The 15,454-nt window shown below is 38.2% G+C and overlaps 1 protein-coding gene across 1 annotated transcript in view; it reads left to right on the top strand.

The window, feature by feature from the left end:
• The first annotated feature begins 311 nt into the window (after positions 1-311).
• Positions 312-15,454, top strand: part of arhgef38 (Rho guanine nucleotide exchange factor 38) — a 35,713-nt gene continuing 20,570 nt past the window's right edge. The window contains exons 1-4 of the mRNA XM_002934776.5: positions 312-894; positions 11,245-11,432; positions 12,618-12,741; positions 13,759-13,906. Coding sequence (XP_002934822.2) covers positions 687-894; positions 11,245-11,432; positions 12,618-12,741; positions 13,759-13,906 — 668 coding nt within the window. The 5' untranslated portion in view covers positions 312-686. The remainder of the gene's footprint in view (positions 895-11,244; positions 11,433-12,617; positions 12,742-13,758; positions 13,907-15,454) is intronic.

Here is a 15,454-nt window from a genome sequence, read left to right as displayed (position 1 = left end):
TCACCGCCAAATCCCGCTCTTTCATTCATTTACTAGCAGGACAATAATACTGTGGGGGCTGTGAGAGGGCTTGGCTTGTTAGCTTTACTTCTTAGTAAGCAAGGAAATTGGACTTACATTACAATATCAACGTGGCAGAAAATTGCGTCACCTTCATCTACATACAAAACACTTTTAGAACAATTGTAATTTCACATATTAGAGCACAAGTCTCTCTAACACTTTTTTTGTAGGGCATATGATAAGCGCTCCAAGTGAGCTTGGGTATTTGTACTGAACAATAGGGATATGGTAACAAAGAGACAGCTTTTAGAAGTTGCATCCCCCCTTAGGGATGAAGGGGCAAGGAATGTGTACGCATTGCTGGCTTCTCTTTCATTGAAGGAGTTAAGGGATGCAGCCCACACCTCTGCCTTGGGAGGTAAACTTTAGCTCTTGGTTTGTGGCAGCCAATGCTGGTTTGCCTGCTCGTGCTGGGAGACTCTCAGGTGACAAGCCCTCAGGTACACTGTACTATGATTTCATAGGGGTGGAGCAATGTGCTGTACAGGTGTCTGCCTGAGCTAGGTTACTAGTATAGACACAGCTGATCGGTTCCAGGGAGAGCTGACTCATTCCATTGCTGGATCTGGGGTCTGTCACAATAAAACTGGGGCAAACAAGCAAAAGAAATCAAATGACACACCATGGAAGCCAAGGAAGGCAATGGAAAGGATACATCTACAGTATTACCAAAGAGAAGGAATCTGACCTTCCTGAAAAGTAGATTGTACATGTTAGAAAGGAGAAAAACTGACACCATTGTGGAGCCCAGTAATAATGTGGATTGTGGGATCTCAGGCACCTTGCGCAGGAGTCAGTCTGACAGGACAGAGTATAATCAGAAGCTAAAAGGTAAGTGGAAATAGCCCTGGGGAACCATCTGTTGGTCATTTGCAAGTGTGGAAAAATGAGACATTCGCTCTATTTCATTGCCACCATATTTGCAGCATATTTGAAGCATCTAAGAACTCATACAATGTTTTGATGGCTATGCTGGGCCAAACCAGCCTACAAATGTGTATTCTAGAATTCCACAGGATACCTTGCACATTTCCACCTTTAGCATGTAATATTTTTTATAGAAAATATAGTCTCATTTGCACTATGAGCAAATATACTTGATTGTTAACTGCAATTTTTACTCATTTGTTCTCAGTATTTTATACATGGGTTATGCTCTATTAATTTTATATTAAATAAAAACATTTAGGAAAATGTGTGCCCACATGCACATTCAACATAAAAGGAATAATGCAATGTTTTTTTTAATATTATTCTTTATGTATATAGTACGTTGGTACTATACAGATTATATATATATATTTTATATCAGTTACTGCCCCAGTGGAGCTTCCAAGCTAAGGTCCCTGTCACTCACACTATGGTTAACCAATTACGTTTTCTGTTTTGGAGCTTCTGACAGTGCTGCTTTTCAGTATGGAGAAAGTTCCTTTTTTTACTGTTATTAAATTTGATGTATATAGTGCATAGAGCTTGTTCACATTAACCAATGCCCCAGTTTATATTACATTGACATGCACACATAAAATAAGGTCAGTTTAACCAAGAGCCATTTAACCTGTGTGTATTTAAACAAAGTGTGGTGGGAAATCCAAAGTACCAAAAGCAAATCGATACAGACATGGAGAGAATGTGCAAACTCTATGCAGACAGTGCCCTGGTGAGGATGGAACCAAGGCAACCACTGCACTGCCATTTTTTATTTGTATGTGAAACTCTGCAGCCATTTAACTTCACCTACCAGCATCCCCAGCAAGCTAGCTCACTGAGAATGCTTGGGGGATTTAGTAGCAGCAGACGGGTGTGCCAGTTTTAATCTCCTGCTTTAAATCCTTTGCCATTAGACTTTTCTTTAAGTACTGTTCCTGGCAACTCCTTCAACCTTCATTTACCATGTACCTATGTTCTCTGTATCACACTCGGACAATAACTGTAGCACTTTGCGGGTTACAGTTTTTTTTTCAGGTTTTAGGGGAACTATGTAAGTAATACTTTATAGAGAGGTTGGTGGATGCAGGGAATTACTGCACAACACATGGCTGAAAGACATCATGTCATCCAGAAATTAATGGGAAACATTAGCATAAGTTTTTTTAGAGGCAATATTCTGCCTTTTTGTGTCATTATATAACTGTATGTTTAACCTACCTACCTAACCTCTTGCTTAAGAATAGTTGCACCTTAGCCTAACTATATTCACTATAATCAGCAGAACAAGTGAGGTCTCAGGCAGTGATATGTAAAGTAGAAACATTACCTCCCCACTCTTGCTACTATCACTTGCCAGGCAGCCGACCAAGCAAGATGATGTCATTGATAGTCCTTTTCACTGCCTGACATGAGGAACAGATCTAAGTAGTGCTGGGGAGTCCAAACACATGGTAATTTATGCTGCCATAATACTTTCTACATCTGTACTAATTTATTTGTTATTCAGAAATGCAAAATGCCCACATCACCTTTCTTTTGATGTCTTCTTTATAAAGGCAGGGCCAAACTGTAGAGCATTGGTGGGGAGAAGTGATTCGATTTGATTTAGAATTGTTTGGTGCTGTCGTAGACTTAGGGCCACATTTACTAATCCATGGACGCTCTGAGCATTCAAACGCTCTGTATGTATTTTCGGCGACTTTTCCGTACCTTGCGCGACTTTTCCGTACTTTGTGTCAAAGTTTGTGAGACAAAATCGCATTGTTGCGCCGAGTACAAAAGTTTCGGATTCATTCAAGCTTCGTTATCGTGACTTTCCTTGGGCCAGGTTGGAGCTGCAGAGTGCCATTGATTCCTTTGGGAGGCTTCCAAAATCGCAAACAGAAGGATCAAGGTCAGAAAGGTTTTCCCACTGTTTACAAGCGTTCGGTACGAAAATTTCAGATCGCCAATACAATATTATCGTGACTAATACAATTTTTTCATAAGCATTTTCGTGATATTTGCGATCTTCAGAAACTATCGTATCCAATCCGAATTTTTCCCATTCAGGATTCGAACTCGTGATTTCAAAAATGAAGCCCTTTATATGTATCTGTAAATGGGATAATGTACTCCTACTGTTAAATATAACATTAAAAGTCCCTGAGGAGTTCAGTGGCAAAATAAAGGCACAAGGCAGCAGGACAAGTGCTTTTTTTGTATGTTATGGAATACAACCATTAAATATTTGTACTTTGAAGTAGGGAGATATACTGGCCCAGAGTCAGTTCAGCGTGGAAAAACTCATAATCGCCTAATTCACTTCCTGATTTTTTCAATGGCCTGTGTCACACAGTGTGTTTTTACAGTGGAGGCAAATCGCTCCATGCCGCCCAGGCAGGCAGTTATTGACTTTCCAACCACCTGTCAGTATGGGAACTGACTTTGGTCCAAAAACAAAGCGTACATTTTCAGACTGAAATCCATTCTATGTGTGCAGTGACACACATAGTCATGTAACTACATAGCCATTTGCCATTAAAGCCACTGGCTGCAAAAGTGCTTTGGAGTTGTATTGGCATGTTCTCCAGTGGTGGTTTTTTTGCTGGTGAACTAGGCTAGTCACACCGCAGGGGGAAAGAAGCCTACTCAACGTGTGACTTTGCCCTAAAAAACATGGTGTGATAAGACAAGGAGCCATATATTTTAATAGGATTATCACACAATAAACCAATCTGGGCCATTAGCTCTTATAATACGTTTAATTATGGAATAGGGATGTGCTGTATAAAGGTGCGTGGTGTAGAGTTTGGGGACACATAACTCAATGGAGAGCTAACTATGCCAGTACTTCCTGCTAATTAATAGTCTGCTTGATATTACTGGGCATGTCACACTCATAGGTAATTGATGGACAGGCTTTAAAGACTATCTACCAATAGAGAAAGGAAAAGATAGATTGACAGATTTTTTACAAAAGTAACAGAATTTTTCAGAGCTGTATGTGGAGTATATAGATTTTAGTTGGGTATGTGTGGCAGGATTGTCTGTAGGAATTATACAGTGGGTGAACCTAGGATGGCGTGCCCTAGGAAGCCACTAGTAAGATCCTGGTACCCTACACTGACTGGTGACTGTCTGTCTGTGTGTCCCACTCTGTGTGTTTTCTGTTTGCATAGTGATTTCATGCATCTTATGGGGCATTTTTGGTATCTGTGGAATGTTGACCTGTGTGACAGTGCCTCAAGGATGGTCTCCATGGCAGTATGATTCTTATTGACTTTCCTAGGACTTTGCAAGTAGACAATTCCAGTCACAGCTACACATCTTTACCTGTAGTGTAGTCCTTTGTAGCTTCTAAGGCTGATGTCCCATGGAGAGATTTAGTCTCCCCGATAGATTTTTGCTACTGCGGGCGATTAATCTCTCCCTAATACCTTTCTACTGGCAACAATACAAATCAGTTTTCTAAAGGTGTGTAAAGTTGCCTGCAGGGGAAACTTTGCGCGACTTCAGTGATGTGTAGGCCTTTCCACCAGCGATTCATATTGTTGCCAGTGAAAAGGCATTTTGGAGAGATTAGTCACCCGCAGTAGCAGAGATCTTACGCAGGCAACTAAATCTCTCCATGGGACATCAGCCTACAGGATAATAATAGGAGCAAAAAAATATAGGCAAGATAGATGAGATGCAAATAAGAATCTGGGTCCTTATTGGTATTTTGTTTTAAAACAAAGTAAAAGAGTAAAACAGTGTTATTTATGATATGCCTTGCACATTACTTTGTAAGGATCCCACCATAGTGACATGTAATTCTTTGGCTTTGGATTTTTTTCTACCACCATATTGCTTTGTGTCAATTTGTGGTAGTTCCTTTTTAAATATGGGGAGAAATTTATCAGCTTTGCACACACAACAACTTCACCTTCTGTAAGTAAATATGGTCACAAAAGCATATCGTTTACAAGCATATACATCACAAATAGAAAAAGAATTTAACATGATGATAGATAAGGCTACGGGCTGCAAAATGATGACCCTAAAGGTGGCCATACATGAGCCAATTTCACTTGTTCTGCGATGAACAATCTAATCGGTACGCAATCGTTTGATGATCTGTTTGCCATACGTATGCCATCTATAGAGATTATTTGAAAAGATGTCATTGTATTCGGAAGCAGTATTTACCCCTGTCTGCCCTAAGCTCTGTGTGCCATACTCCTGCCTGCCCCATGGCTCTGTGTGTGCTATACCCTACTCTACCAGTAGTTCTGGGCAGTTTTGCCAGCATTTTGGAAATGGTTGCAAATTGCTGCGCTATCCAAAAAAACACATTTTATTAAAGGTTATGTAATATGTAGCATTCACATTTTAGCGAACCCTGCAGTAAGCAAATTAAGGTTCCACAAAGAACATTTGTGTACTTCAGTATATGTTTGTTGACCGCTGGCAATCAAGACATGCGCAGGGAACAATTGTTCAACAACAAATGCCTGGCACGCACACCAACTGGCAGATGTTAGCTGATCAATGTTTTGTCTGATAATGCTAGGCCGATCAGTGGCCCGACGATCGTTTGTACACCATCAACTGTACGATAAGTTAACGATATTATCGGATCGTTCTGGAATCGGTCGTTTTAAAGTAAAAAATCGCCTTGTGTTTGACCACCACACCATTTGTGCCTAGCCCTTCCAGTGTACCCCACCCACAACAGAGAGCAGTGCTGTTATGTGGCGGTAGTAATTACAGGGCTCTCTAGCCCCTTGTGTACCCCCAAGGTTCCCTCTCTTTCTGAATGGCTCCTTAGATGCCATTTACACTGTGATTTTCAGATAATTAAATATTTTATCCCTCAGACTTTTGAACCAGTAATGATTAATGTAACATAAATGACCATTCTTGTAGGAGTGGCATGAAATTGCAACTCAGAAACACTGTAGAGTGGTCTAGGTCTAGTAACCCATAATAATGGATGCCATATTCGCTTTCAAACAGTAAATACTTGGTTGCTATGGGTTGCTAGGCTAGCAACAACTTTACCCCAGTGTGCTGAAACTATTCCTAGGGTCACATGATGTGAATGACTTGCTGTGAGTACCCTAAAAATCAGACTGGACTACATACAAAATTGCACACTGGCTTGAGCCCAAAGTCTCAGGGCCTAGGGTTTTCCAGATAAGGGATCTTTCTGTATGTGAATGCTAAAGGGATATTATAGGGTTTTAATTCTCTTTTCAATCTACTAACCAGCATTCTAAATGGAAACAAGTCATGCCGATATAAAAGCATCAATCACACAGGAGACTTAAAACCATTTCCCCTTACTTCAAATCTATGCAGAGCTAAAGTTATAAAGCAAAAAAGACTTCTTTTTTCATAAAGGACCTAGAGACTGCCACATAAATATAGAAAATAAATGCACTGAAGAATAACACATTCAAAAGCCAAGTAAATGTTTTTGGGGTTTTTTTTGTTTTTGCAAAACCTAGGTTTCAGACAAAAATTGCCTCTTTTTATTTTAATGTCAGTATGCTTTTAAAAAAGAGAATATATTATTGATTTACATATATTCCTTCCTTCAGCACGAGCTGATCCATAAAGATAAACAAGAATATCTAATAACAGCAGCAATGTAGACATTTTCTAGCCCTTATTTACTTTGAGTAGAATTTTTTTCCAGCCTTCAGTCTACAATCCATACAAAACAAGGCCCACTGTTTTTATACAAATGCTTTTACAATACAGTTTAGTTTTATTGTATTTTCAGTTCTAAATTCCTGTCTCTCATTTCTGTCTCTCAAAATCATTTAAGATGACAACATTTTTGAAACAGCTAAGAGCACATTACAACAATACATTTCTTATTGTGTTGCAGTGTGCCATACAAACTGAGCTTTTGCTCGAATACTCTCTTTATACCTGTACTTCATGCTATACCAGTTTTCCAACCACAGCTCACAAACAGGGCTCTCAACAGTTGGTTAGTTTATGTCTGTTTGCTGTAAATGTTCCTCTTTCCTGCTGAACAAAGAAAACCACATACAACAATGTCATATAAACATATGCAGGATAGCTAGCATAAAACAAAGCAATCTGATGCTTCGTGTCTGATATTCATAATAAAACTGTTCTCTATAAGTAATCTAGATATACACAAAAAGATACATTTGTTTGGCAGTCACCAAATGATCTTTGGCAACCCTGCGGTCCAAATCCAGATCACTTGCAACAGACATGTTAACTTTAAGCGCCAGAAATGGTGCAGTCCTATTTTTTAAAGTGTAACTTGCAGCCTGCATCAATTTAGCTACCATGCCCAATTGCATTCATTTTAATGCATTATGGTAAAAAAAAAGGTATTTGCATCAAAGTGGCACTTTGCATACTGAAATACAACTACAGGTATGGGATCCCTTACCCGGAAACCGTTCCAAATTACGGAATGGCCATCTCCCATAGACTCCATTATAAGCAAATAATTCTAATTTTTAAAAATGATTTCCTTTTTCTCTGTAATAATAAAACAGTACCTTGTACTTGAGCCTAACTAAGATATAATTAATCCTTATTGGAGGCAAAACAAGCCTATTGGGTTTATTCAATATTTGAATGATTTTTAGCAGACTTAAGTTATGGAGCTCCAAATTACAAAAAGATCCCTTATCCATAAAACCCCAGGCCCCAAGCATTCTGGATAACAGGTCCCATACCTGTACCAGAATCCTAGGTGTATCTGAAGGTTGGTGAGAGGTGCTGTAAGTTGTAGTGTATCCAGAACTGGAGAGTTGTAGGTATTCATAGTATTCTACCTCCCACAGAAAACTTCTTCATTACCCAGGGCCTCATATTCTCGAAGCTTAAAAATACAACATTGGGGCCTAGAAAATAATTTTAAAAATGCCAGATAAAAAGTAATTTTTAAAGAAAAAAAATATTTTGCAGTATGCTTTTGACCTTTTTATATCATATATAGCATTGGTAAAACAATGCTCAGGGTTAGCATGACTTCATTTTATGGTGGTGCATTGTTCCTGCACAGTGCATACAGCCCAGGTGCATTTTATGGTGTTACTAAGAGAGGTATGGAATTGTAACTGCTCCAGAACCATAAAACATCCTGTGTACATTTAGATCATTATTTGAACATATTGCATCAGTGTCAACAGAAAGAACTGAAAGGAGAATTTTGAATTAGTATTTATTGGATACATGTATACCGTACTGCTAATTTCATATATATATACCGTACTGCTAATTTCATACCGCACTGCTAATTTAATGTCTCAGTGAATTTGAAGGGAAATATACAGAAAGATACTGCAACTTGTATTACAACTGCTACAAGAAACAATGGGTCTGATTAATATGTATGTAAGAAGCTGTTTGGTATTTGTTTAATAAACCTCAGTAAAGGAGACCTGGGGCTGACATTTATTTCCCATGTTAAAATATTTGGCAGATATATAAAGGGAGACTTTAACCATTTAAAACTGGAAGTACTTCTGCTTGGCAGCAGCATTGACTGGAATACCTACACCGCACAATAGACTCCTCTGTTCTACCACTGAAATAACTTCAGTGCTTTAAGCCTCTTGGCCTAGGTCAAGGGGACACAACCTTTCTAAAGGTTTCTAAAGAAAATGTCACTGAAACATGAACTACCGATTTATCTGAATGGAAATCTAGTAAAGTACTGGAGTGTGCTAAAAATGCCCCCGTTTTTTCTAGGGAATGGCAAGCATAGAACAGTAAAGGTGACCATACACCTTAACAATAACGACCATTGGTTGTAGGAAAGATAGTTCGTTCCCTCCACTGACGTTGAGAGCTGAATCGTCAGATATGGAGATAGAAACAATAGGGATTCTACCTCCACCTGCCGATTCAGCCCTAAAAGCAAACATATCAAGGATGATGCAGGTTTAATATTCTATATTTACAAAAACAGAATCAGTATGACAATTACAATTGTTTGGGGTTTTTATGATTTCTAGCAGCTGTATGAGGATGATGACTAGTGCATGGCTACAATCATATATAACTAAAAAATATAAAATATATAAAAACTATATAAAATAAAAGCAGGTTCTGTAGTAGACTTTGGCTGTATGAATCTATTTGGAGAATGGATTATTGGGTTTGCCTTAACTTATGGGGGCTACAGAATATATTGCTCACCCATTGACTTACAGACCTGATTTATAGTAATTGGCAGAAATTGTGAAAATATAAACAGTGCTTGGTGGCATGCAATACCCTGGGGCTGCCTTAAATTTAATTTGTCGTCTAAATCAAATGCAAGGTGGATCTTGTTTCTTTTTTTTTTTTTCTTCATTTTTTGCTTGCTAAAACCGATACAGGAAAATAATTGAACTATGTTTCTTCCCAGTCTTGTGTAAAAAAAAACAGTCAGCATTTATTTTTCCTATCAGCAACCAATGTTCTTTCTTTTATGAAATAAACAATTTGTAATGTGAAGCCTGGAAAGGGATCACTAGTGGTCTTCCAGCCCACAGGTATTTATCTTCTATTCTCTATTTACTCTGTAACTGCCATGCTGTGCAAACAATGCATTGGTGGGCCACCACAACCATGCAACAAATTTGTCACAATGGTGTCTTCACTCTGCCTAATGCTTACACATTGCTTATGCTTGATATAGTCTTATACACAGCAAAATGTTAAATATGGTTGCATATATTAGACCTGGCCACTAAAAACTGAAAGTACCATTCACAGTCAGTGCTACTATGCTCTTATATGTTTATAACAAACAAGGGAAAGGCAATGAGGCTGTGACCACAAAATTCATACAAAGACAAGAGGTCCTCTGCACTCACCCATTATCAATATATAGGACATGAGGATATTCTGTGCATTAAGCTACAAAGATATGCCCTCCCCTTTAAGCAAAACAGTGATTGTTTGTCCAGATATTGCAATATACTTCAAGATGGCCAACTATGTCAAAGTTACCCCTGGTCTTCCTAGTAAGTTGCAGGTAAAATGCAGACCCTTTGTTAAATGTATATTGGAGGGCATGTCTTGGTTGCTTAATGCACAGAATGTCTTAATGTCCTATATATATTGATAATGGGTGAGTACAGAGGACCTCTTGTTGCTGCTCTTATATGTGTGTGATAGAGAGAACACAGCCTTAATAAATTAGTAAAGTTAAAAGAAACCTATTACGCATAGTTTATGACTATACAGCAGAAGGAATTCTGGAAAGAAACCAAGGATTGCTTCTAAATTTTCTATTTATGTGGAATACCCTTGAGACTGAGTTTCTCCTACTGGGTTTAAAGGCACATGTAAGACAGTGTGCTGATAGTATTCCCAAATGCAGAGCTGTATCACCCTTATTTGGGCTCATCAGTGCAGTGCAAGATTTTCCAATCAGCATATGTAGAGCCAGAAAACTGGATCCACTAGATACTCATTTTGATTAAGGAGAGACATCCATATTTGTATGCAAAGTAGAAGGAATTCAGGGATGAAAGCCCATTATTGCTGCTAAAATTTCCATTTACATGAACTAACCTTGAGCTTACCCGCTAGGCTTAAAGCACTGCAAGGCCAATATGCTGAACTTTAAGAATATATTGCCTCAACTTGGCCTTCATGTGGTGGGTGCTTAAGCAGAATAAGCAACATAACCAGAACTTCCTTTTAGAGTCAATGCCATGCAGTGGACGGACAGCAGGAAAGTGCTGTACATGGAATTTTAGGAATTGTAGTAGGTAAAGCCATCTACAGATTTGAATGACCACCTGGTAAACAGGCAACCAGAACCTCAAAAAAACACTTCTATATGAGACACCATAATTGATGATATAGTCAGGATTATTTCTTATTAATACATTTTGTAGGCCTTAGTTGAAAGACCACTCTATTATAAGATAACATGAGCAGGTCTGGAATGGGATTTCAAGTACAATTTTATATATATATATATACAGTAAGTAAAACAGACAGTAGATACAGAGAGCAATGTTTATATAAAAATGCCCTTGAGTGTTTTTTTATTATTATGATGTTATAGAAGGTCCTATTCCTAATAACTTTGCAGTTGGTCTTGATTATTTCTTTATTATAGTTTTTGAATAATTTGCCTTCATCTGCTACATTGTTTTCCTAATGATGTATTATTTATATTTCTCATTCCTTGTTACATGTAATTCTAATTCACCAAACAAACTACTGCTGGACATCTATGGAAATTTGAAACACCTTGCCATATATTTGTTATTTTTTATTTAACAGAAAAAATGGCCCCAAATGTTTCATCATCAGCTCCAGTATCCCCAACGCAATCTTCAGAGGAGCTGCAACAGAGGAAGATTATCAAAAGGACTAAGATTATAGGTGAGCTGATCCAGACAGAGAAGGACTATCTGAATGACTTGGAGCTCTGCATCAGAGAAGTAGTAACACCTCTTAGAAGCAATCATGTAAGTAGTGAAATCTTCTTTACCAAAATATCATAAACCTACCCAAAATGAAAGTTTTAGGAACATCTCAAAAGTGGCAGAAGTCATCAGAGCAACTGTAGGAAGAGGAGAAGAAATTAATTTTCCCTGAGGGTTGCTTTCAAGTTAACATTTAACATATTATGTTATAGAATGTTCTATTCCTAATAACTTTGGTTTTGGTCTTGATTATTTCTTTATTATAGTTTTTGAATAATTTGCCTTCATCTGTTACATCTTTCCAGCTTTCAAATTGGGGTCACTGACCCGGCACCTAAATAATTACTGCTCCTTGAGGCTACAGTTTTATTATTATTGCTATATTTGCTACTTTTATTCCTTCAGTCTCTCATTCAAACCACTGCCTGGTTGCTAAGGTAAACAAGATCCTAGCAACAAGATAGGTGCTCTAATTTCCAGCTGGAGAACTGCTGAACAAAAAGCTAAATAACTTAAAAAACAGAAATAATAAAAAATGAAAAACCAATTACACATTGTCTGAGAATATCTTTGTCTACATCATACTAAAAGTGAATATAAAGGTGAATTATCCGTAATTTAACAAAATAGGACATCTGTAGATTTTGTCAAGTAGAACTATACCTAATTTAATACAATAATGCCCTGCAAAGGCCCTCAGTACCCAACCACATCACTCAGACTCCCAAAAGAGGCCCATGTTTCACCATACTAGTGCATCAAATAATAGCTCTATGATAGTGAAGCCTGCTATCTGTACCTCTATGTTCTTTTGACTGCCTCATACTCTGTAGCAGTTTACATTTTGTGGCTGCCAGCAGGAAAAGAGTCTTCGCTGTGCCCCATGGGGATTACAAATACAGGTTAGCATATAGGTGTAGACAAGTTTGGTAAGCCTTAACTTTACTACTAGATGGCTGCTATACCAAATGAGACTTGAAAAGTGCAGCAGAACATCTAAAATCTCTTGCAGAAGTTTCTCATTACTGTCCATGGGAGATGCACTGACTGGATGAGCCATACCACAGCAAATATCAGTATCACAGAACGTGAATGTGTGTTAGTGCTTTATCTGGTGTCCATTTGTTATATCTAGTTGTTATTTTTGTTCTCAACTATCTAAATTAATGTCTTCTGAAGTAAAAATGTGCATGATTCCTGTATCTACTTATCTGTTTTGCGTTTTAGAGTGAGCAGATTGATGTGGATGCCTTGTTCAGCAACATTGAATCTGTTTGTCAGATTTCAGCTAAGCTGGTGTCACTGCTTGAAGATGCCACTACAAATGTGGAACCTGAACTTCAAGTGATAGGTACATGAAGTGGGTTATTGAGCTTTAATGTATGTATATGTGGATGGGATTTCTTGGAGCTTGATGATTCAGCCTCAAAAAAAATAAATTGTGTTAGGGAGAGTGCTTATTATTGTAAGGATGTTCTGGACTGGTTCAGATATATTTTTAATCCTCTAAAAAGATGTGTGTATGGACTATAAATGATATTTACCTTTGAATATTATGCTCTGATATAAGACCAACACACAGGGTTGTTGACTACATTAAAGTTGCAGTAAAAATGTCCCTCTCTTCCCGTCACCTCTATTGGAAAAGCTATTTCTGAAGCACATGTACTGATGACAGATCTGCTCAGAAATTATCAAGCAAGGAGGTCTGACTCCAAAACACACCAAACATTTGAGTGAGAGACAGTTTCCATGACATATTGACATTCTTCTCTCTGTTGGAAGTATGTCTAGTGGTAAAAATTTGTGGTAAAATGTACATGCAGGCTAAATGGCTTCTGATTAAACTGACCCTAATGTGTGTGTATGTGTGCACGTGACAGTGAACATAGATAGTAAATTCCAGTGGGGCAGGGAATGATGTATAATCTGTGAATGTTGTTATTGTGCTCGTAAACAGATTGGCACAAATAAATAAAGCATATTATTAACACAGCACAATCTGTTTATTAGCAACAGTAGCTAAATATGGAGCAAGGATTAATAGTGGACTAGGCATGTTCATTTGGGCTCGACTGACTTCCATCCTCAACTCATAATCTCCTCTAGAAACACAAACATTGTGGCCTTGTGGTTACACCAACAGCACTGCAGTAACAAGCAAATAATATACTCCGCAATGCTTGTTATGTTGCTATGACTGGGCCTCTAGTCCCTGATTGCACTATAGGCAGGAGCCTAGGGAGCATTGTGCATAATCCAGCTCTGGTAGTAACTAGCTGTAAGGGCTAAACAGCAGCCATGCCAGCCTATAATAGCATTAGCAGAACCTGTTGTCTTCACAAATGTTTTTATATCTATTTGCCAGGGGAAGTATTCTTGGAGATTAAGTGCCCAATGGAAGATGTATATAAAATCTACTGCTACCAAAATGATGAAGCTCACACTGTGCTGGAGTCATATGAAAAGGATCCTGAAATAAAGGAGCATTTGAAACATTGTACACAGGCCTTGAAGTAAGATTTTTTTTAGTAATTCAATTAGTTATCATTTAGCCCGGGGTCCAATAGAGACAGATGTACATGAAAAGTCTATTTTAAAGTGAGACTCGTAGAGACTAGTCTATATATCTCCAGCTGCTTCTTACAAAACCTTCGGAAAGCTGGCACGCTTGTGGTCGCAATTGGGTTCCTTTGTGATAGTCCTGAAAATAGTTCATTGAAGACTCTGCCTTCCATTAGCAACACTATAAATAGACTGCATAACTAAAAATCCAGTGCAAAAACAAGCCATTTCAAGCAGGAAAAGAAAGAGGCCGGCTCACCAGCTGCTGTGCAGTAACGTGAGTAGAATATGAAGCATTCAGTAGGAAAGAAATATTGAGTGACACTCAAAAAACCATTTGCACCAAGTAAAATCAATGCCAGCTAGTCATATTAAGTCTATGACCATCAAAGGGGTCATGTTGCACACCGCAGCTCCTCCTGGCATTGAGAAGTCAAATCAGATACAGTTCAAAAAGATGAAATGGGTATGAATACAGTTCAGATGCAGTTGAATCACACAGGCTTTTGCCATTGTAGGGATAGACACAAATCAAGCAGTGTTAATGCAAACCATGAACTGGTTCATAAACAAGTAAAGTAGAATTCTGAAATGTAAAATTTATTTTATTTTTTAGCAGTTTACGACCATGTGACAATTTAATTTTTGCCCAGTTTAGCTAAACTGGTTCACATCTCATAGACTCAGTTTCTCAGCAGACAGGCTAAATAACTTGATCATCCAGGACATATTATTTGTAATATTTATAACATATAAATGTTGACACCCATTGCCTTTACTGAAGTATAGCTGTTATACTAGCTACATGCTCAGAAAGAAGTAGTCCTAAGAAGTAGTAATCTAAAATGCTAAATGTAACCAATCACTGACCTTCACTGTATGATTGTCATTAAATTAGCTAGGCATACTTTTGAATGCTTTAATGCAAAAAGCTCCAAATTGAAGTGGCTGCTGAAACAGCACATAGCTTGCTTTTGTAAATACATGTGCAGAAGATCAAGGGTACTACCGCAACCATCCTGTAGTGCTGTTATCCACTGGTATTGGGCTACTCACCATGAAGTTGTCTGATGATGGGAGTAATGCTATAATAAAACCCTTATGCAGGGCTGCTTCAAGATACCAGCGGGCCTGGGCAAATTTTATTGGTAGGCCCCCACTGCCCCAAGAAATTTGTGATAGAACAACCCTCAAGCATATAAAATTCATTATAGTAAGGCAGGCTGGGAAGAAATGGTCTGGGCTTACTGAAGTAGGCATGACCAACAGCCACCATGGACCAACAGCGCTTGGAGCAGAAAAACAATAAAATGGTGATGCAATAAGAAAAGAGGCAAAGAAAATAAAAGACCCATACTGCTCCTCCAGTTGATTAAATTGCCAAATCCAGTTGATTAATCTTAAATCTGCCAAAAGTTTGCTAGTGGGCATCTTACCCTGGTGGGCCCTGGTCAAATGACTCTTTTGCCCATTTATTAAAACAGCCTTTCTCTCATGTG

This window comes from Xenopus tropicalis, chromosome 1 (assembly GCF_000004195.4).
Source record: "Xenopus tropicalis strain Nigerian chromosome 1, UCB_Xtro_10.0, whole genome shotgun sequence".
Classification (NCBI taxonomy): Eukaryota; Metazoa; Chordata; class Amphibia; order Anura; family Pipidae; genus Xenopus; species Xenopus tropicalis.
Note: the sequence above shows the minus strand (reverse complement) of the source record. Positions and strands in the feature narration are given on the sequence as shown.